Below are 22,581 nucleotides of genomic sequence, written 5' to 3'. Positions count from 1 at the left end.
CAAAAAATTGTACACAAATGTTTATCACAGCATCTCAAATGACCATCAAGTAATGGATGGATAAACAAAATGTGATTTGTATGCAAATTGGAATATTATTTGGCCATAAAAATGTATGAAGTAGTGCTACATGCTATAACATGGATGAAGTCTGAAACATTATACTAAGTGAAAGGAGCCAGTCACAAAAGACCACATATTACATACTCCTATTTAAATAAATTACCCAGAACAGGGAAATCTATAGAGAAAGAGAATAGCTTAGAGTTAGCTTAGGGCTAGGGGTGGGTGTGGAATGAGAGGATAGGGAGTGATAACTAAAGGGCACACAGATTCTTTTCCAAGTGATGAAAATGTTCTAAAATTGACTGTGGTGATGGTTGCATATATCTGTGAATAGACTAAAAACCATTGAATTGTGCACTTTGAATTAGTAAATTGTACAGCATTTGATTTATATCTCAATAAAGTTGTTAAAAAATTAAAATCAATTTGGAGGAACTTCGCTTAGATGGCAGTAATTGAAACTATCAATGAGAAGTTTTAAAACCATATTGTGACCCAGAAATTAGGCATGAATTTATATATCACATGTGCACATTGTAATGGATTATAAATGGTAAGTTATTATTGCAGAAAAAAATTATAAATGTTTTTAAGTTTATCATATACCTTTTTAAAAGCATTATCTAGATTATTACAGTAAACAAATAGTACCAAGTTTCATGTATATTACATCCTGTGTAGGTACAGATTTAGAAGTAAAATAGTATTGCAGAATGTGCAATGGTTGCAAATGTTAAGTTTGATGTGAGTACCCTTGCAACATCTATTGAAACATGAAGAAGATACTCAGCACTACTGGGAAAAGAAACTTTACAAAAACTAAACATTAATGTCATTTGAGAGGAAGGATTTGACAAACTAATTCGTGTTTGTTCTTACTTAACTAAATCCACCATTCAAATTCTCCCTGGTTTCTGGAACATAATCTCTCACTGCTGTCCTCAGCATCACAGCCCATAGAGCAGTGCGGCATTTAGGCACAGTCACCTTTGTCTCAATGACAGGCCAAAACTGATGAAAAATTCTTGTGAGGGGCCTGAGTGTTATTATAAATCTCAAGAGTGGAACTGTAAGATTATGAGTCATATAAGATTACAAGTGTTCGAAGTGCTCGAGGCTCCCATACGTTTTAATAATTTTTTTTTGAACGTTTATGACATCTAGAGGGCCTCTAGAGCTGGGGCCCAGCATAGGGACTCCTTTTGCCTAGATCTAAGTGTATTACCGCCTCCACATTATAAGCTTAAATTTTAATACTACCTAACCGATTTAAAATCCTAGTTTGCAACATAATTGGATTGTATTAATAACATCAAGAATTTCTTAACATTATGTTCATAATAAATTATGAATTTAATGTGAGTTTTGTGAAGACAAGAATTCACAGAGAGAGGGCACCTGGGCTCAATGATAAGCTGTTCTTTGATGTTAGATGTCATCGAGTCCATTCCAACTCATAGTAAGCTTATACACGACAGAGTGAAACACTGCCCAGTTTTGTGACATTCTCACAATCCTTTCTATGTATGAACCCATTGTTGTAGCCACTGTGTCAATCCATCTCGTCTAGGGTCTTTCTCTTTTATGCTGACCCTCTGTCATACCAAGCATGATATCCTTCTCCAGGGACTGGTCCCTCCTGATAACATGTCCAAAGTATGTGAGATGAAGTCTTGGCATGCTGGCTTCGAAGGAACACTCTGTACTTCCAGGACACACTTGTCCCCTTTTATGGTAGTCCATGGTATATGCAATATTCTTTGCCCAAACCATAATTCAAATGTGTCAATTCTTTTTTGGTCTTCCTTATTCATTGTCCAGGCTTTGCTTTCATACGAGACAACTGAAAATGTGATGGGTTGTTTCATGTGCACTTTAATGTTCAAAGTAACATCTTTGCTTTCCAATGCTTGAAAGAGGTCTTTGCAGCAGATTTGCCCAATGCAATGTCATTTGATTTCTTGACTGCCTCTTCCAAGGGTATAGATTGTGGATTCAAGTAAAATGAAATCCTTGACAACTTCAGTGTTTTTTTCATTTATTGGGATGTTACTTTTAGTCTGGTTGTGAGGATTTTTTTGTTTGTTTTGTTTATGTGGAGGTGTAGTCCATATTGAAGGCTGTAGCCTATGAACTTCATTAGTAAGTGCTTTAAGTCCTCTTCACTTTCAAGCAAACAAGGCTGTCATCTGCATGTAGCAGGTTGTTAAATCAGTCTTCCTTCCATCCTGATGCTGTGTTCTTTGTATAGTCCAATTCTCAGATTATTTGCTCAATATACAGATTGAATAAGAATTGTGAAAGGATATAACCCTGACACACACTTTTCCTTATTTCCAACCATGCAGTATCCCCTTGTTCTGTTCTTATGAGTGCTTCTCGGTCTATGTATAGGTTCCACATGAGATGATTATTTGTTCTGTAATTCCCATTCTTCAAAATGTTATTTGTATTATTTTATGATCCACACAGTAGAATGCCTTTGCATTGTCAATGAAACAAAGGTATTTCTGGAATATTCTGCTTTCATCCGAGATCCATCTGATACCTTATTCCAATTTCTCTTCTGAATCCAGCTTGAAAAAAGTTTTGATATCTTCACAAAATTTTACTTATGTGTGATAATAAAGATATTGTTCAATAATTTCCACGTTCTGTTGGGTCACCTTTCTTTGAAATGGGCACAAATAAGAATCTCTTCCACTCTGTTGGCCTAGCAGCTGTCTTCCAAATTTCTCAGCATAGACAAGTGAGCACCTCCAGCACTGCATCCATTTGTTGAAACATCACAATTGGTATTCTGTCAATTCCTGGAGCCTTGTTTTCATCAATACCTTCAGTGCAGGTTGAACTTCTTCCTTCAATACCATCAGTTCTTGATTGTATGCTACCTTGTGAAGCCATTGAAGATGGACAATTCTTTTTGGTACAATGAATCTGTGTATTTCTTCCATCTTCTTACAATGCTTCCTACGTCTTTCAATATTTTGCCCATAGAATACTTCAAAACTGAAACTCAAGTCGTGAATCTTTTCTCCAGTCCTTTCAGCTTGATAAATGCCAATCCTGTTCTTCTATTTTGGTTTTCTAACTCCAGGTCTTTGCCTATTTCTTTATAATACTTTGTCTTCTCAGGCTGCCCTTGGAAATCTTTTGTTCAATCCTTTTATGTGATTATTTCTCCCCTTTGCTTTAGCTACTCTAAGTTCAAGAGCTAGTTTCAGAGCCTCTTCTAACAGCCATTTTGGTCTTTTCTGTATTTTTGATGACTTTTTTGTTTTCTTCATGAATGATGTTTTTGATGTCATCCTGCAACTTGTCTGATCTTGGGTCTTTAGTGTTCAATGTGTCAAATATATTCTTGAAATAGTTTCCAAATCCAGGTGTGAGATACTTAGGGTTGTTCTTTGGCTCCCACTGACTTGTTTTAATTTTCTTCAGCTTCATCTTGAACTCCATATGAGCAATGGATGGTCTGTTCTGCAGTAGTCTTCTGGTCTTGTTCTGGCAGATGATATTGAGCTTTCTATTGTCTCTTCCCCCAGATGTACTCAATTTTATTCTTGTGTTTTCCATATTGTGATGTTCACGTGTATAATCACCATTTATGTTGTTGAAAAAAAGATATTTTCAACGAATAAATCATTGGTCTTGCCTAAATCTATCATGCAAGTTCCAGTATAGTTTCTATCATCAACGCCATATTTCCAATTATGGATCCATCTTCTTTGTTTCTAAATTTCACATTCCATTCAGCTCTAATTATCAATGTATCTTGATTGCATGTTTGATCAATTTTAGACTGCAGAAGTTGGTAAAAAATCTTCAATTTCCTCATCTTTGCATTAGTGGTTGGTGCATAAATTTGAATAATAGTCATATGAACTGATCTTCCTTATAGGTCTATGGATATTATGTTCTCACTGACAGTGCTGTACTTCAGAATAGGTCTTGGAATGTTATATTTGATGATGAATGTGATGCCATTCCTCTTCAATTTGTCATTCCCAGCATTTTTTTTTTTAGTTATTTTTAGCTGAATGGTATGACAGAATAAGTAAGACATGATATTGATGCAGGGATACAACAGACCTATTGATCAGAAGATAAAAAAAAAATCCAGTTGCCATTGAGTCAACCCAGACTTACGGTGACCTCATGTGTGTCAGAGTAGAACCGTGCTGCGTAGGGTTTTCAATAGGTGATTTTTCAGAACTAGACAATGAGTTCTTTCTTCTGAGTTGCCTCTGGGTGGACTTAAACCTCTAAACTTTGGGCAGTGGCTGAATGTATTAACCATTTGCACCACTTAGAGACTGATTAGAAGATAGAGCCCAGATAAAAACCAACACATAAATGGGCAGCTTAGCCATTGCAGCAGTGTACTTACAGTGAACGGATGAACTATTTAATAAAAAGTTAAAAGATATAAAAATGAATTTTTGTTCTTACCTCACATTGAAGGCAAAAGCAAACCTCAGGTGGGTTCAGGCCTCAAATATAAAGGTAACACTACAAATCCTGTGCATTGAGATAGGTAGGGATTTCATAAACAAGACTTTTTGAGCACAAACAAAAAAACTGACAAATTTAACTATATTTAAACTAAGCACTTGTGTTCATCCAGAAAACACTATAAGCGATATGCAAAACAAGCTACACAGCTAATGAAGAAATTTGCAGTGCATATAACTGACAAAGGATAATTATCCTAATTAAATAAATGACTCATGAATTAATAGAAAAAGAGAGCTCAATTGTTGTTAGGTGCCATGGAGTCGGTTCCAACTCCTAGTGATCCTACGCACGAGGGAATGAAACATGACCACACCCTGTGCCATCCTCCCAGTCCTTGTTATACTCGAGCCCATTGTTGTAGCCACTGCGTCAATACATCTCATCAAGGGCCTTCCTCTTTTTTCTGACCCTCTACTTTACCAAGCATGATGTCCTTCCAGGGACTGGTCCCTCCTGACAACATGTCCAAAGTGTGTGAGATGAAGTTTTGCCATTCCTGATTCTAATAAGAATTCTGGCTATACTTCTTTCAAGACAGATTTGTTAGTTTTTCTGGCACTCCATGGTATATTCAACATTCTCTACCAACACCATAATTCTAAGGCATCAATTTTTCTTCAGTCTTCCTTATTCAGTGTCCAGCTTTCACATGCATACAAGGCAAACGAAAACACCGTGGCTTGTGTCAGGTGCACCATAGTACTGAAAGTGACACCTTTGCTTTTTAACACTCTTTAACACTTCTGTCTGTAGGTTCCCCACACATCTGTCAGTTTGTCACACTGTGGCGGCCTGCATGTTGCTGTAAAGCTGGAAGCTATGCCACCAGTATTTCAAATACCAGCAGGGCCACCCATGGAGGACAGGTTTCAGCAGAGCCTCCAGACTTAGACGAGGAAGAAGGACCCAGTGGTCTACTTCTGAAAAACTTAGCCAGTGAAAACTGTATGAGTAGCAGTAAAGATTACAGCCTTGGAAACCTATGGGACAGTTCTCTACTCTGTCCCATAGGGTTGATAATTCAGAACCCTCCAGCAACAGATTTTTTTTTTCCTGTAAATCAGGCCACTATTGTTGACCAATGAGATTCTGACAGTGCTTCAATAGTGAATTGTATAAGCCAATCAGAAATAAACTTTTCTTTCAGTATTTTGTCAATATAAGCCAAGTCCCTTTCTACATGTGGTTTGGTGCTATCTGATTGATGAATCTTCTGCCCAAATAAACCTCATCTAATAGATTAATTTTATTATTGACTCAGTTTCTTTTGACAAAGCTAAACAAATATAACCACTGAAGCAAGTAGTAAAATATAATAATTTATATTTATATTCATAAAGCCTGCGAGATAAAGAATTATAAGGTTTATGAATATAGGCAAGATATGGAACACAATGCATTAGTTAAACCTCACTGAGTACTTATTATGCGCCAGGAATTGAACTAAGTGCTTGCGGTGGTTATGGGGTTGACTTCCCAACAGTCAAAGCAGGAATCAAATCAAGATGGGTCACAAAGGGGCATTTTAGACAAGGTGGTCAGGGAAGGATCTGAGGGAATAATAGGTCCAGATGATAAATATTTTAATAATGCTGGAGGAAGAAAAAAACATTGCAGGGAACAGGAAATGAAAAGGAACTGAGGTGGGACTGTGCCTGGCGCAGTTTTCATACAGCAAGGAAGCCAGTCTGTGTCTGAAGACGAAAGAGTAAGAGGGAAACACAGAAACGGGGATAGAGGAGGAAGATTGCGGTCTTATAGAGGCAGTGTCTTATTGTTTATGTCCAGCATCTAGTGTTTTAGAATATGTTTGCTGAATGAATAAATACTTGAATAAGGAATGAATGAGTGAATGGACAAGTTACACAGCCTATCTGAGCCTCAGTGTCCTCACCTACCAATGATGATAAGAAAGGACCCACCTCATAATGGGCCATGTAAAGCACTTAGAACTGCTTGGCACATAGCAGACTCACTCTGCATGTGTGCTTAATAAATAAAAGCAGGAGTAAACTAAGAAGTCTTAATTCCTGCCTTTTCAGGAAGAAATCTTTTTTAACAAAATGAATGAAACTGAATTCAAAGTTATGACGAGGGAGAATCACTCTTATTGAAGTGGTATGGCTTAGAGAACTTAAAAGCACATGCCCTTAAAGCTGTTCAAGGAGAGGTAAGGCCCCCTCCTCATCCTTTACTCTCTGATTCCAATTGGGGTTGGACCAGAAATCAGCATTTCTAAATATGTCAGAAAAGCACATAGATGTGTTAAAAAGTCTTTCATGAAAAGGAATGCGTGCCTCTCCTACTGCATCAGGGAGTAGTGGTGCTCATCAGAATTTCCTAATAACACAAAAGACAAAGGCAAATTCATACACTTGATCAGGTGTCAAAGGAAGGGGAAGTGAACTGTTAGGTCAACTCTTAGTCAGAGTTTCTGCTGGTTTTTTACTATACTGTGTTCCGCGACGTGAGTAAAGTGGACTTTTGTGAGAGAATAGTGTTCAGTGAGTAGGACCTCTTTTGGGAATTTCTTCCTAAGTGGAATACACAACAGATAGGGAATAGGGAAGGTAATACAGGGAAGCTACACTTTCCAGCTCAGAAGGAGTTGATGAAGCCCATATATGCATTCAAGAAGCCCATGGGATCCTCTAGCTGTGGGTAGCGGCAAATGTGGTCATCCAGAATTGACGCTGTGGACCTTGGCAGCATTTTCCTATAAAAAAAATAAATAAAACCTATACAGCTCCAAAAACTCCAGGTAAGGATTTATGGGATCCAATGGCCCACAGATAAAATGAATGGGAATAGATACCGAGGCAAGGGCTCCCACCCAGCATCTTCTAAACTTCTTCCTCTGGTTAACATACTGTAGAAGACTATCAATGACTAAGTCTCTGTCATTGTTACTATCTCTGCCCATACGTCCCACAGGTCACTCTCAGAGGCCAAGTGTAGGGCCCAAAGACCGGGATGAGACCTCAAGAGAATAACAAAGAAGTTCATCAAACGTGTGAGGATGGTTGACAGCATGCCTCCATCTTTAAGAAGCTTCTGGAGAAGGAGAGGATGATGAGTCTCGGAAAAGATACCTCCATCTGACAGGCAGAGACTTTATGGTAAGCTGCCCAGACGGATTCCACTTGTACCTATGGAGCAGCTCCTGAGCCACGATGTCTCCATAGTCATGAGACAGGTGGTTGATCCTACAGTTCTGGAGAACCAAAAGCCTCTCAAGCATGCCTCCGCATGCTGGCCTGTTCAAATATGGAGTAGTGGTGTGGTCTCCGTTTGTCACTGAAGCCAAAGCCTAAGAAATCAAGAGCAATTACTCATGAAACCTGAGGGTCAGACCTTCCGAAATCTTGTACCATCATAGCTGGATGTTGGAAAGCCATATAGGAGCACAACTATTTCTGGACTTCCAACCACACCCACGGAGTCTTGGTAAAAGATGCGCAGTCCCTGATAGGTGAAAAATTTGCCTGTGGACTTTCATGAGTGAAGAGCAGGGGAAAGCTGAGCGGGCGGGATGTGCAGGTAGGCCGCCAGCAGGAACACGGCCAGCAACCCCACCTGGACCCACCACTCCCTCACCGTGTGCAGGTTATCTCGGTGCACCCTGGCCGCCCTTAGCTTGTGCAGCCGGTCAGCGCCCAAGCTGCAAGAATGCTGGCACAAGGCCTGCCAGCTACAGCTACCGCCAGCAGCGCGAGAGGGCTGCAAAGCGAGCCTGCTGCCCAGCGGCTCAGCCACCTAAATGGCAGTCCACTGAGGCACTGCGTGAGGACTGGCCGCTGCCACAGCAGCTGTTATTTCCTTTTTTAATGCGTTGAGGCTTTCATCAGACTAAGGGATTCATCTGATTCAGTGTGAATGAGTGAACTTTGTCTTCTCTGGGTCCATTGAGGAATAAAGCCACTTCACAGGAGGGCTTTCCCAGACAACAAACGAGGCAAATAGGAAGGCTGGTGTCTGTCCTTCCTCCAAAGGGAACTCAGGTTAAATCCCAATAAAGTCTGCAGTTTAGTTAATAGTATTGCTCCAATATATACTATGATTATGAAAGATTAAGAGCCCTGGTAGCCCACTGGTTAAGAGCTTAGCTGCTAACTAAAAGGTTGGCAGTTTGAATCCACCAGCCACTCCGCAGAGACCCTTTGGAGCAATTCTACTCTGTCCTAAAAGGCCAGTCTGAGTCCAAATCGACTCAATGGCAAAGGGTTTATTGAGAAAGATTGTGTCACCATGGGAGGACGCTGGGTAAAGGGTACCCAGACAATCTTGGTACTATTTTTGCAATTTCTACTTGTGAATAAATTATTTAAAAATAAAGAGTGAAAAAGGCAGTGAGGAAGCACTGTCTCTCATGGGGTAAATAATCAGATACAGTTTTTGTTTAATAAGAAATTCCCAGGCTCAATGGCTTAGTGTTACCCTCTTATTCCATGAAGGGAAAACTGATTTCCTTTTTCTTGACTGAGGTCTTGACTTGCCTAAACTTAACTCATTCTGAATACCTATGCCTCTTTCTTTTCTTTGGATGAGAAAGAGATTCCATTAGACACAAACAATTATGAGTCAGATAGAATGTGGGGAAGAGCTGTGTTTTCCCACGCAAATGGTTCATCTACTCTGTGCTGGGGCAAGACCTATAATGTGACTACAATGTTCACTACAGGCAAGTGGTATTCGAACTGTGGGTGCAGGCACACTAGAGCAATAAACTCTGGGACATGACTGGTTTGTGGGTGATTTTTATCCATTTACAGAGGGACCTACTGTCCTTGGAAACCTCCCTGCCAAAAAAAAAAAAAAATCTATTGTTTTAGTTACTAGTGCTGCTATAACAGAGGTAACTCTGGTGGCATAGTGGTTGGGTACTACGGCTGCTAACCAAGAGATCGGCAGTTCGAATCTGCCAGGTGCTCCTTGGAAACTCTATCGGGCAGCTCTACTCTGTCCTATAGGGTCACTGTGAGTCGGAATCAACTTGACGGCAGTGGGTGGGTGTTATAACAGAAATATAAGTGGATGGCTTTAACAAAGAGAAATTTATTCTCTTACAGTCTAGTAGGTTACAAGCCCAAATTCAGGGTGTCACTTCCAGGGGAACACTTTCTTTCTCTGTCATTTCTGGAGGAAGGTCCTTGTCCTCAAACTTCCCCTGGCCGAGGAGCTTCTCAAGCACAGGGACCCTGCGTCCAAAGGATGTGCTTTGCTCCTGGTGCTGCTTTCTTGGTGATATGAGCTCCCCACTCTCTGCTTGCTTCCAATTCCTTTTATCTCTTGAGAGATTAAAGGTGGTGCAAGTCACACCCCAGGGAAACTCCCTTTACCTTGGATCAGGGAGGCGACCTGAGTAAGGTTGGTGCTACAATCCCACTCTAATTCTCTCAACATAAAATTACAATCACAAAATGGAGGGCAACCACACAATACTGGGAATTGTGGCCTAATCAAGTTGACAAACACATTTTTGGAGGAGCATAAATCAATCCATGACATTCCATCTTTTGCCCACCCCCAAAATCACATCCTCGCAACATGCAAAACATATTAATCCCATTATATCATAGCAAAAGTCTTAACTCCAAGTCCAAAACCCCAAAATTCCTCTTCATCTGTGAAATCTAGAATACGAGTTATCTGCTTCCACTGGCACAATGGCAGAACAGGCATAAGGTAGACATTTCCATTACAAATGGGAGAAACTGAAGGGAAAAAAGGCATAAGCAAGTCAGCAGAACACATTACATTAGCTCTCAAAGCTTTGAAAATAATCCTCTGTTCCCTGAGACAATTTACACAATAACCCTGCCCTCCAGCCTCTAGGTATTGGCCACACTCTCCGGATTCTGTGTGGAAGCCCCTTGGCCCTGGGCTTCAGCTCCGCCTTCCAGGCTCACTGGGACCGAACCTCTGCTCCCTCAGCTTTAGGCACACCATTCTCCTAGTCCATCTGAGTGGTGACTCCACCCTTAGAAACACCAGAGGCCATGGCTCCATCCTTTGAAACCCCTGAGGTCATGGCCATACATTTTGAGACTGAGGCAGCTCAGTTTCTTGTGTTTTTTGTCTCTTCAGCTTCTGTTCCCTGGTTTCTTGGCCTCTTGGCGCCTCAGGCCTCACATCTGCATCTGCCCTGCTGGAGCAAGTGTTCCAAAGCTCAGTAGCTCCACCGATAAGTTCCTGGAGGCTCCCCACTCTGCCAGGAAGCCTCCTGCACACAGGCACTCAGCTTTCTTGCTCCATGGGTCGGCAAGCCTAGCTCCACCGATAAGTGCCCGGAGGCACCCCAATCCGCCACTGCATGTTCTCTGCTGCTGTTGGTCCTGTGCCATTGCTGCAACTCTATCCATTCACAGAGAGACTTATATCAGGGAAATGGCTCACACAGTTGTAGAGGCTGGAACATCCCAAGTCCGTGGGTCAGGATAGAGCGTTCTCCTGATTCACGTAGCCACAGGGCCTGGCGAACCCAAGATTGGCAGGTCAGGGGGCAGGGTTATTGTTGACAGGCTGCAAATACCAATGAATTCCAAGATCAGCAGGCAAGGCTGCAGGTAAGCTGCTAGCTCAAGTCCCAAGAACCAGGGGTCAGACGAACAGAAGCAGCTGAAGGATCCAGCAGGAGCAAATATCTCATGAGCCTTGCCAGAATGTCCACTTATATTCAATGCAGGCCACACACCCAAGGAAACTCCCTTCCAACTGATTGGCTACTCACAGCAGATCCCACCACGGAGGTGATCATAACATCTTACAACTGCCAAACCCCTGAAAATCTTGGCCCACAAATACCTAGGAGTGAAATTGCTGGTCATGTGGTAATTCTGTGTTTAATGATTTGAGGAACTACCAGAATATTTTCCAAAATTGCTGCACCATTTCACTTTCCCATCCACAATGTACAAGAGTTCTGATTTCTCTACATCTTTGCCAATTCTTGTGCATATTTTATTTTTTTTAAATACAGACTATAAAAAAAGCCCATTGCCATCGAGTTGATTCCGACTCATAGCGACCCTATAGGACAGAGTAGAACTGCCCCATAGGGTTTCCAGGGAGCACCTGGTGTATTCGAACTGCCAACCTTTTGGTTTGCAGTTGTAGCTCTTAACCACTATGCTACTAGGGTTTCCAAATAGACTATATCCTAGTGGATTTGAAGTGGCATCACATCGAAGTTTTGGTTTGCATTTCCCTGATGACTAATGATGCTGAGCATCTTTTCCTGTGCATTTCTTCTTTGTAGAAGTGTCTGTTCAAGTGCATTGTTCATTTTTTAATTAGTCATTTGTCTTTTTAGCTTGAATAAAAATATATGAACACATACAATTTGCAAATTTTTTCTCTATGTGTTGTCTTTTCACTTCTTTGATGGTATCCTTTGAAGTAAAGCATTTTAAATCCAATTTATCTTTTTTTTTTTCTTTTGATGCATGTACTTTTGGTGTCATATCTAAGAATTCTTTGCCAAATCCTAGGTCAAGATTTACCCCTATGTTTTCTAAGCATTTTACAGTTTTAGTTCTTACATTTAGGTCTTTGATCCACTTTGGGTTCTTTTTCTTTTTTAATGTCATTTGAGGTAAGAATCCTACTTTATGCTTTTGCATGTGGCTACACATTTGTCCTAGTACCATTTGTCAAAAAGATTATTATATCCCCGTTGGATGAATCTTGGCACATTTGTTGAAATGAACTGACCAGGTATATATGGGTTTTTTTCTAGGCTCCCAATTTTCATCCATTGATCTATATGTCTATCCTTGTGCCAGCACCACACTATCTTAATTACTGTTGCATTTGTGGTAAGTTTTGTGTTGAAAATGTGAGTTTTCCTACTTTGTTCTCTTTTTCAAGATTCTTTTGGCTGTTTTGGGTCCCCTGTAATTCCGCATAAATTTAGAATCAGTTTGTCAATTTGTATAAAGAAATAATCTGGTATTCTGATAGGGATTATGTTTCATCTGTAGGTCACTTTGGAGAATATTGCCATTTTAACAATGTTAAGTTTTCCAACTCAGGAACATAGATTTTTTTCTAATTATTTAGATCATCTTAAATTCATTTCAACAATGTTTTCACTTTTCAATATATGTCTTCCACTTCTTTTATTAATTTATTTCTAAGTATTTTATTCTTTTTGATGCTTTTATAAATTGAATTTTTCCCTTAATTTTGTTTCTCGGTTGTTCATTTCAAGGATATAGAAATACAACTGATTTTTACATAGTGATTGTGTATCCTGCAAGCTTGCTGAGCATGTTTATAGTCCAAATAGTTTTTTTTGATGGATTCTTTAGAATTTTCTGTAGGTCATCTCTCATGTCATCTGCAAACATAGTTTTAGTTCTTCCTTTCCAGTTTGAGTAACTTGTATTTATTTTCTTTTCTTCTTATTATTTTTTCCATATTTGCACTAACTCAAACCTTCACCACAAATGGAATAGAAGTAGAAAGAGTGAACATCCTTTTTTGTTCCTGATCTTAGAGGAAAGCACCCAGTCCGTTAAGTACAATGTTAGCTGTGAGTTTTTCATAGACGCCATTTATGAGGTTGAAGAAAGGGATACATATAGAGGCAGTAAAACTAATGTGTTGAAACACATGAACATGACGGTTATGTAGATCAAAAACAGTGAAATGCTGGCAATTTCATAGAGTCCAAACCAATATAAGGAACAGCAAAGAAAATAATAAATGTGAAATTCAAGATACTGGTTACTTCTGGGACAGAGAGAGGGTGATTAGACTGGGAGGCCCTACAGGGGGATTCTAAGATGATTGTAAATGTCCATTTTCCAATTTAGGTGCTGAGTATATGTGTTTTTATTGTATGAATATTCTATAAGAACTTCAGATATATTACACACATTTTTACATATATTTCACAAATAAAATTGAACGAATATATTTCATACGCCGTATTTTAAATACCTTCTAGCATTAAAAGTATGGTTTCAAAATGTAGAGCTCATCATTATTTCACAAAGACCTTGTTAACAATACTTTTCCTAGGGACCTATCCCCACAGTTCAGAGACAGTAGTCCTTGAATGAGGTCCAGGAACCTGCAGCTTTAACAAAGGCCCAAAATGCTGCAGGTAATTTAAGGACATCATTGGGTGAACCACTCACTAGCAGAGGACTTGGATGCCAGTTTGGGAGCTGTCCCTAGAAGTGGTGCTGAACATAATGGAACTCAGTGATGAGCAGAGCAGGGGGCTCTCTGGGCATTCACTTAATTTTCCAGGAAGTCATCCATTCTCAACATGAATTCTCTCCTTAGTGTAATAATGATCCCCAATAAAAGCAAACTTTCTCCTAGCTTCTCTATAGTATCACAATTGACTCCTCCGATACATGGCAGACCCCTTCTAAGACTGCAGTGATTCTATTTGCTTTATTCAAACACATTTAATGTCTGTATTTCATCTGAAAAAGAATCAGAAACAGAAAGGGTGACTCAAGGAAAAAAGGAAGAAGTCAGTCATTGCTAGCAAGTAATCAGTGAGAAGGAATCATAGGAAATCAACTGTCAAGAAAAGATAATTCACCTTAGCTTGAATGTCTAATAATTATGTATTAGATTATATTGCTAGATTCACTTAGAATGCTGATACATACTTAAATTAAGGTAAGCAATGATAACTGCTAAAGCAAGTCTTATAAAACGTGTGAAAGCAAAAGGTTTTAATAGCAAAGAATACAGGGCAAGATAAGGAATACAATGATACTAGTCTAATTTTATTGAATACTTCCTGTACCAGTGGGCTCCCCTCACACTACTGAGCCCAAATCTCTTAGAATAGGCTAAGGAATCTGTTATTTAACAAGTTCTCCAGTTCTTATACTCATTAAGGTTGGAGGACAGCTTTTCTAGATGATTGGTCAAATGCACTCATAATAATCCCATTCTCCTCACAAAAGAATAGTTTAATAAGGGGCTTGTACATCCTAATTCAGGTGTCTAAGCAATGAAATGATGTATTCTTAATGACTCATTAGAAACACCACCTCTTTATTAAAAAACAAAAAACATGAAGTCATAGTCAGCTTTCTGGGATATGATGCCTGTAAGTGATGCAGCCATCTGGTGACCTTGAGGGAAACCAGTCATAGTATGCAACCAGTCAAATATCACAAAGCTAGAGGAGAGCAAATTTAGATTCCATGTTGAAATACTGTTATTCACTGTGGTATACGATGGTTGTAGCAAAAGATTTGAAAGCAGAAACACAGATACTTGTATACCAATGTTCGTTGCTGCACTATTCATAATACCTATAAGGTGGAAACAGGCTAAATGTCCATCAACTGATGAATGGATACACAAAATATCATACATACTATGAAATACTACTCAGCCATAAAGAGAAATAAAGTCCTAATACATACTACAACATAGATGAACCTTGAAAACATTATGCTGAGTGAAATGTCAGCTCCACTTATATGAAATACCTAGAGTAAGCAAGTGTATAAACTCTGAAGTTTATTAGTGGTTACCAGGGCCATTAAGGACGAAAAAAGAAATGGAGACTCATTGCTTAGGGGACACTGAGTTAAGGGTGATGAAAAAACTGTGAAAATGGATAGTGGTGATGGTTGAATAACATGAAGAATGTAATAAATGTCACTGAAAGGTACAACTAAAAAATGTATAAACGGCAAACGTTTTGTTAAATATATATCTGCCAAAAATAAAAACAATAAATCGACATTTTAACGTACTAAATTATCAAAGTAAAAATTGTGATGACAGAAGTGTGCAAGTAAATATGCACACATATGTAAAAATTATTTAAAATTAATAATAAACAAAAATATTATCACAATGTAAAAAAAAAACTTGTTACTGGAAGATTCTAACCTTCTGATTCACCAAGTATTCTTTCACTTTGACTCATTATAGAAGCACAAGCCTAAGGCAGATGATACAACTAAGAAAAAGAAGATGTTCTCCAGAAGAGTTTCTGCAAGGCCCCCTGCATGTCTCTGTTCCTCAGGCTGTAGATAAAGGGGTTCATCATTGGAGGGACCACAGTGTACATCACTGAAGCTACTGCTAAGTTTTTGGAAGAATGAGTAACTGCAGAACTAATGTAGACTCCAAAAGCTGTTCCATAGAATAAGAAAACCACTGACAGGTGAGACCCACAGGTGGAGAAAGCTTTATACATTCTCCCAGCTGATGGCATTCTCAGAATGGAAGAGACAATTTTAATGTAAGAGAAAACAATCCCAAGGAGAGGAACACTACCCAATATGCTAGGTATTAAATATACCAGGATGTCATTGATGAGGGTATTGGAGCAGGCAAGTTTGATGACCTGAGCAAGTTCACAGAAGAAGTGAGGGATTTCCAGGTCTGCACAGAAGGACAGACGCAGCACCATCAGACTGTGAAGCAGGGCATCCACCAAACTAATGAACAAGGAGAGCAGAATCAGCAGGCCACAGAGGTAAGAGTTCATGATGACTGTGTACCTCAGTGGATGGCAGATGGCCACATAGCGGTCATAGGCCATTGCTGCAAGGAGAAAATTTTCTACACCTGCAAACATCAGAACAAAGCAAGCCTGGGTGAGGCAGCCTGTGTAACTGATGGACTTGCTTTGAGTCTGGATGTTCACCAGCATCTTGGGGACCGTGGTGGTGCTGAAACAGATGTCAGTGAAGGACAAGTTGGAGAGGAAAAAGTACATGGGGGTGTGGAGGTGGGAGTCTGAGCTGATGGCCAGGATAATGAGTAGGTTCCCCAACACAGTGACGAGGTGCATGGTCAGGAATAGCCCGAAGAGGAAGGGCTGCAGTTCTGAATCCTCTGAGAGCCCCAGGAGGAAGAATGCTGCTACACCAGTTTGGTTTTCTGATGCCATGCTCTTGATGAATCTGATGATAGAAGTGATAGAACATATAACAGATTTAGAAGAATTGTGTATTTCAGAGAAATTCTAGCATCTATATTGTGAAACTAAGTGAATACTACAGATTTTTCCTCTCTCTGTCCCTCTCTTCCCTTTTCTTTTCCTTTTCCCTTTCCCTCTTTGTCTTTCTCTCCCTTCACCTGTCTCTGTCCCATCCTCTCTCCCTTCCTCCCTCCTGTTTTCTCTCTATTCTTCTCTCTCTTCCATCACCACATCTTCCAAAAATCTTTCACCTGAATAAAGACACAAGTGCTCTCCCTGGTTTTAAAGATCCTTTACTCTCTGAGCAAATACGTAGTATCTTTGTGTTTATTGTATATCTACTATTTTTTCACGTTGTGCCAACTAACAGCCATAAAGTAAAAAAAAAATACATGTCTTTTTCCTTGGGAATTTTCCTAAGCCTTCAAACTAGCATAAACACAAACTCTACACCTATGTTTTTAGAGCAGTGGTTCTCAAACTCCTCCTTTCATCAGAATCAGCTGAAGAACTTGTTAAGCCCCACCCTCAGAGTATTGAATTCAGAATTTGGGGTCTAAGGCTCTAAAATTTTTCTTTCTAACCATTTCTCAAATGCTACTGTTGCTGGTCTGGGGATCACACTTTGAGGTTCACTGTTCTAGAGCATCAACCATTGTGGCCCATGTATAATAAATTTATATTCAGGGAAGAACAGATTTGATGTACCTCAAGAGGAGATGGGGACCTGGCTCACCATGCTCTGCTGAGGGAGCTGGCCAGGATTTCATTCTCATGACTCAACTAAGCTTTTTCATTTTCAGTTGTTCCTCAAAATCTGTCCTTTATATTCTTATTTCCATTTAAATGTTCCATCATTTAGGTTCTTATTCCTTGTCATGGATTCAATTGTGTCTCCCCAAAATATGCATCAATTTGGCTATGCCATGATTCCCAGTATTATGTGAATGTCCACCATTTTGTTATCTGATATGATTTTCCCATGTATTGCAAATATCCTATCATTATGATGTTAATGAGATGGATCAGCAGCAGTTATGTTGATGAGATCTACAAGATTAGATTGTCTTAAGCCGGTCTCTTTTGAGATATAAAAGAGAGAAATGAACAGAGAGATGTGGGGACCTCATACTACCAAGAAGCAAGAGCCAGGAGAATAGCACATCCTTTGTATCTGGGGTTTCTGCACTGAGAAGCTCCTAGTCCAGAATAAGATTGATGACAAGGGCCTCCCTCCAGAGCCAACAGTAAGAGAAAACCTTACTCTGGAGCTGACACCCCGAATTTGGACTTCTAGCCTACTAGACTGTGAGAGAATAAACTTCTGTCTGCTGAAGCCATCCACGTGTGCTATTTCTGTTATAACAGCACTAGATGACTAGGACGTCCCTTGTTATTATTGTTTTAATTAATAGTATTATCAGAAAGCATAGTAATAAACATCATAATTATTATAAACCGCTCTCTTTACCAACACTAACACTTACTGATCTCTGATTATTGGCAGGCATAGTTTTCAGGATTTACTATACTACCTGTTTTTATTCTCACAATGGACATATGAATAAGGTGCTCCTATTACCTCACATTTTATCCATGACCTCGTGTAAAGGTAAAAGAAAAGTGAAGTTGCAGATACAAAGTACATGGTACTCTGCAAAGAGGTAAAAACAGGATTTGAATTTTGGCTGCCAGAACTTGGAGCTGACCTTATATGACCACTGTTTTGGGGTGATATAATCTCTGAGTAGGGCAGGACAAGGCATCCTGAAGGGGCAACAAATTCTATTACTTGCCTCTTGAAACCTTTCACCTGAATTAAAACCAAGTGCTTTCCCTGGTAGTTGAGGTCACTTGCTCTCTGACCACATAGGTAGTATCCAACAGGTGACAGAATCAAAACAGGACCCAAACTCAGGACGTGATGTCAACCTACAATGTACTAGCTGAAACCTTAAGCTTAACAGCTATTATGAAATGAGATTTCCTTTTCTTCCAGTTATTTGAAGATTGAAATATTATTCTCATAAGTTGATATATACCCATTGCAGGTGAGTTGATTTCCACTCATTGTGACCCTATATGACAGAACTGCCACATAAAATTTCCAAGGCTGAAAACTTAATAGAAGCTGACTGCCATGTCTTTCTCCTGTGGGGAAGCTGGTGTGTTCAAACTGCCAACTTTTGATTAGGAGCTGAGTGCTTAATCACTGCGCTAACAGGGCACCCAGGTGATATGCAGCATATCTTTTTTTACCCAAAGCTCAAGAATGGGAGGAAGGAGGAAATGCATGAGCCTTGAAAAAACTGGAGAAAAAAAGCAACAATTTTTTTAGTGTGTTCAAAGCAGAATCTTGACATCTCTACTTATTAACAATTTTAAAAGATCTTTTGCAGCAGATTTCTCCAAAGAAATACATCATTTGATTTCTTGACTGCTGCTTCCATGGATGTTGATTGTGGTTCCAAGTAAAATGAAATCCTTGACAACTTCAATCTTTTCTCCACTTATCATGATGTTGCTTTTCGACCCAATGTGAAAATTTTTGTTTTCTTTATGTTGAGGAGTAATCCATACTGAGTGCTGTAGTCTTTGGTCTTCATCTGTAGATGTTTCAGCCCTCTTCACTTCCAGCAAGCAAGGTTGTGTCATCTGTACATTGCTGATTATTAATTCGTCTTCCTCCAAACCTGATGCTGCGTTCGTCTTCATAAAGTCACCTTCTCAGATTAAATGGTCAGCATACAGATTGAACAGATATGGTGAAAGGATACGATTCTGACATACACTTTTTCAGATTTTAAACCATCAAGTATTCCCTCGTTGTGTCTGAACAAAAGTCTCTTGGTCTATGTACAGTTCCACAAAAGCACAATTAAGTGTTCTGGAATTCCCATTCTTCCCAGTGTTATCCGTGATTTCTTATGATCCACATGTTTATTTGAATGTGTTTGCATTGTCAATAATAATAATAATAATAAAAGATGGTAAACATCTTTCTCGTTTTCTTTGCTTTCAGTCAAGATCTATGCGACATCGACAACGATATCCCTGGTTCCACATTCTCTTCTGTATCCAGCTTGAATTTCTGGCAATTCCTTGTCGATGTACTCCTGTAATGGTTTTTTTTTAATTATCTTCAGCAAAATTTTACTTGTGTGTGATGTTAATCATATTATTTGATAATTTCCACATTGTTATGTCACCTTTCTTTGGAATGGGCACAAATATGGATATCTTCCACTTGATTGGTCAGGTAGCTGTCTTCCAAATTTCTTGGCAAAGATGAGTACTTCCAGCATTGGATACATTTGTTGAAACATCTCAGTTGGTCTTCCCTCAATTCCTAGAGCCTTGTTTTTCACCAATGCCTCAGTGTACCTTGGACATCTTCCTTTAATACTATCAGTTCTTGATTATATGCTACCTCTTGAAATAGTTCAACATCAACCAATTCTTTTTGTACAGTGACTCTATGTATATCTTCCATCTTCTTCTTATGGTTCCTGCATCGTTCAATATTATGCCCATAGAATTCTTCGATATTGCAACTTGAGGATTGAATTTTTTCTTTAGTTCTTTCAGCCTGAAAAATGTCAATCCTGTTCTTCCCTTTTGGTTTTCTAACTCCAGGTCTGGGCACATTTCATTATAATATTATACTTTGTTGTGTCAAGCTTCCCTTTGGAATGTTCTGTCCAGCTCTTTTACTTTATTGTTTCTTCCATTTGATTAGCTACTCTAAGTTCAAGAGCAAGTTTAAGAGTTAAGAGCAAGTTTTGGTCTTTTCTTTCATTCCTGTCTTTTTTAATGACCTTTTGCTCTCTTCAATTATGATGTCCTTCCACAACTCATCTGGTCTTCAGTTATTAGTGTTTGAAATCTTAAAAAGGAAAGGTGCCACTTGGAGGACTAAAGTGTGCCTGACTCAAGCCATGTTATTTTCAATGGCCTCATGTGCATGAGAAAGCTGGACAATGAAAACAGAAGGCCAAAGAAGAATTGGTGTGTTTAAATTATAGTGTTAGGAAATAATATTGAATATACCATGGACTGCCAGAAGAAGAACAAATCTATCTTGAAAGACATACAGCCAGAATGCTCCTTAGAAGCAAGGATGGCAAGACTTTGTCTCAAGTACTTTGGACATGTTATCAGGAGGGACCAGTCCCTGCAGAAGTACATAATGCTTGGTAAAGTAGAAGATCAGCAAAAAAGTGGAAGACACTCAGTGAGATGGATTGACATGGTGACTGCAACAATGGGCTCAAACAATAGCAACAATCTTGAGAAATGTGTGGGAGTGGACAGTGTTTTGTTCTGTGTAGTACACAGGGTTGCTGAGCCAGAACTGAGCCCATGGCATCTAATAACAACAGCAAGCAGAATCCTAAAACGAGAAAGACACAATCTAACAACACAAACATCTAGGCTGCTTGACAGGAGGGTCCCAACAGTAGAAGAAAATTGAGGAACATTGTCAAGTCAGCCTTAAAGGAGAAAAAAACACAGAGCAAAGTACACCTGGACACTTCAGATACTTGTATAATTGTGGTACTTAAAAAATGTAATCAATACAAATTGCTTAGCAGGAAGCCTGGAACCTGGTGAGTGTGAAGTATTAAGATTATCATGATAATTGAATAAGATAATGTAACTTTATTGTTTTAGAAATTTCTTACCTTGTCACACACAACAATGTATGAAATAAACACATATATACTCTTTTCTGTTTAACTGCCACTCACATTTTTACACATAAATCAGTGGAAAAGGGAACCATTCAATTTCAAAAGTAATGTCACAATTAATATCTATTAATAGGTTATTACTCCTAAATTTATTTTCTCATTTCTTTACTCCCTTCCCATATAGCCCACAGTGATCTCTTCCTCCCTTCCTCTCTCCCTTTTTATGGCAGATGGTGGAAAAAATCCCATGCTGCTCAGTAGCTTCATTGATTCCCTATTCCTTTTATGTTTTGACTCAGCATCTCCATTGTAAAATTAGTAGATGTTAGAAAAAGAAATATTGAAAATCAATCATGGAATTTTGGATCTTCTTTCCTTCTGTAGCTGGTTGGGTCCTATGAAAGCCTGAGTCAGGAAATATTGGCCACTGCCTTGTGTGGGAATCTCAAGGTTGTGTACTAAGATCAACTCTAGGACACTTCCACTTCCTATGTTAAGATGAGACTCTCAAGAATATCTGGATCCCTAAAACCAGGTAAGAGTTAACTGACTATGTCCTTGATGCATTTGCCAATTATTCTTATGAACCAATGCTTTAGAAAAATTCTGTGAAGGAAAACCACAAAACACTACTGCAAGAAACCAAAGGAGACCTACATAAATGGAAAGATATATCATGCTCATGGATAGGTAGACTCAACATTCTGAAAAGGACAATTCTACCCAAAGTTATTTACAAATACAATACAATACCAATCCAAATACCAACAACATTCTTTAAAGAGATGGAAAAAACTTATCATTAACTTCATATGGAAAGGGAAGAAACCCCATAAAGCACAACCAGCTAGGTACTGGTTGTCAAAACAGCCTGGTACTGGTACTGGTATAATGACAGATGCACTGACCAATGGAACAGAATTGAGTACCCAGATGTAAATTCATCCACCTATGGTCACCTGATCTTTGACAAGAGCCTAAAGCCCATCAAATGGGGAAAAGACAGTCTTTTTAACCAATGGTGCAGGCAAAATTGGTGGCTGTCCATCTGCAAAAAAGTGAAACAGGACTCACACCTCACACCATATATAAAAACTAACTCAAAATGGATCAAAGACCTAAATAAGGAGCCTAAAACTATGAAGTTCATAAAAGAAAAGAAAAAAAAAAGATCAACACTAGAGGCCCTAATACATGGCCTTAACAAGATACAAACCACAACCAACAACACACAAACTCCAGAAGATAAGCTATATAACTGGGATCTTCTAAAAATTAAATACTTATGCTCATCAAAATAATCCTCCAAAAGAGTAAAAACAGAATCTACAAACTGGGGGACAAAATGTGGCTATTATAAATCAGACAAAATTTTAATCTCTA

The 22,581-nt window shown here is 39.1% G+C and overlaps 1 protein-coding gene and 1 pseudogene across 1 annotated transcript; both read right to left on the bottom strand.

Moving 5' to 3' along the window:
• Positions 1 to 7,123: 7,123 nt before the first annotated feature.
• LOC126071068 (mesoderm-specific transcript homolog protein-like) lies at positions 7,124 to 11,341 on the bottom strand (annotated as a pseudogene).
• A 4,194-nt stretch (positions 11,342 to 15,535) lies between these two features.
• LOC126071067 (putative gustatory receptor clone PTE03) lies at positions 15,536 to 16,474 on the bottom strand. The gene has a single exon (XM_049875366.1). It carries the CDS (start codon positions 16,472 to 16,474, stop codon positions 15,536 to 15,538), a length of 939 nt encoding a protein of 312 aa, XP_049731323.1.
• Positions 16,475 to 22,581: the final 6,107 nt, after the last annotated feature.

This window comes from Elephas maximus, chromosome 3, assembly GCF_024166365.1.
Source record: "Elephas maximus indicus isolate mEleMax1 chromosome 3, mEleMax1 primary haplotype, whole genome shotgun sequence".
NCBI lineage: Eukaryota > Metazoa > Chordata > Mammalia > Proboscidea > Elephantidae > Elephas > Elephas maximus.
Note: the sequence above shows the minus strand (reverse complement) of the source record. Positions and strands in the feature narration are given on the sequence as shown.

Bases quoted from the DNA above. Each gene is read 5' to 3' on its own strand.
- LOC126071067 (XM_049875366.1), bottom strand. From the start codon at position 16,474: ATGGCATCAGAAAACCAAACTGGTGTAGCAGCATTCTTCCTCCTGGGG.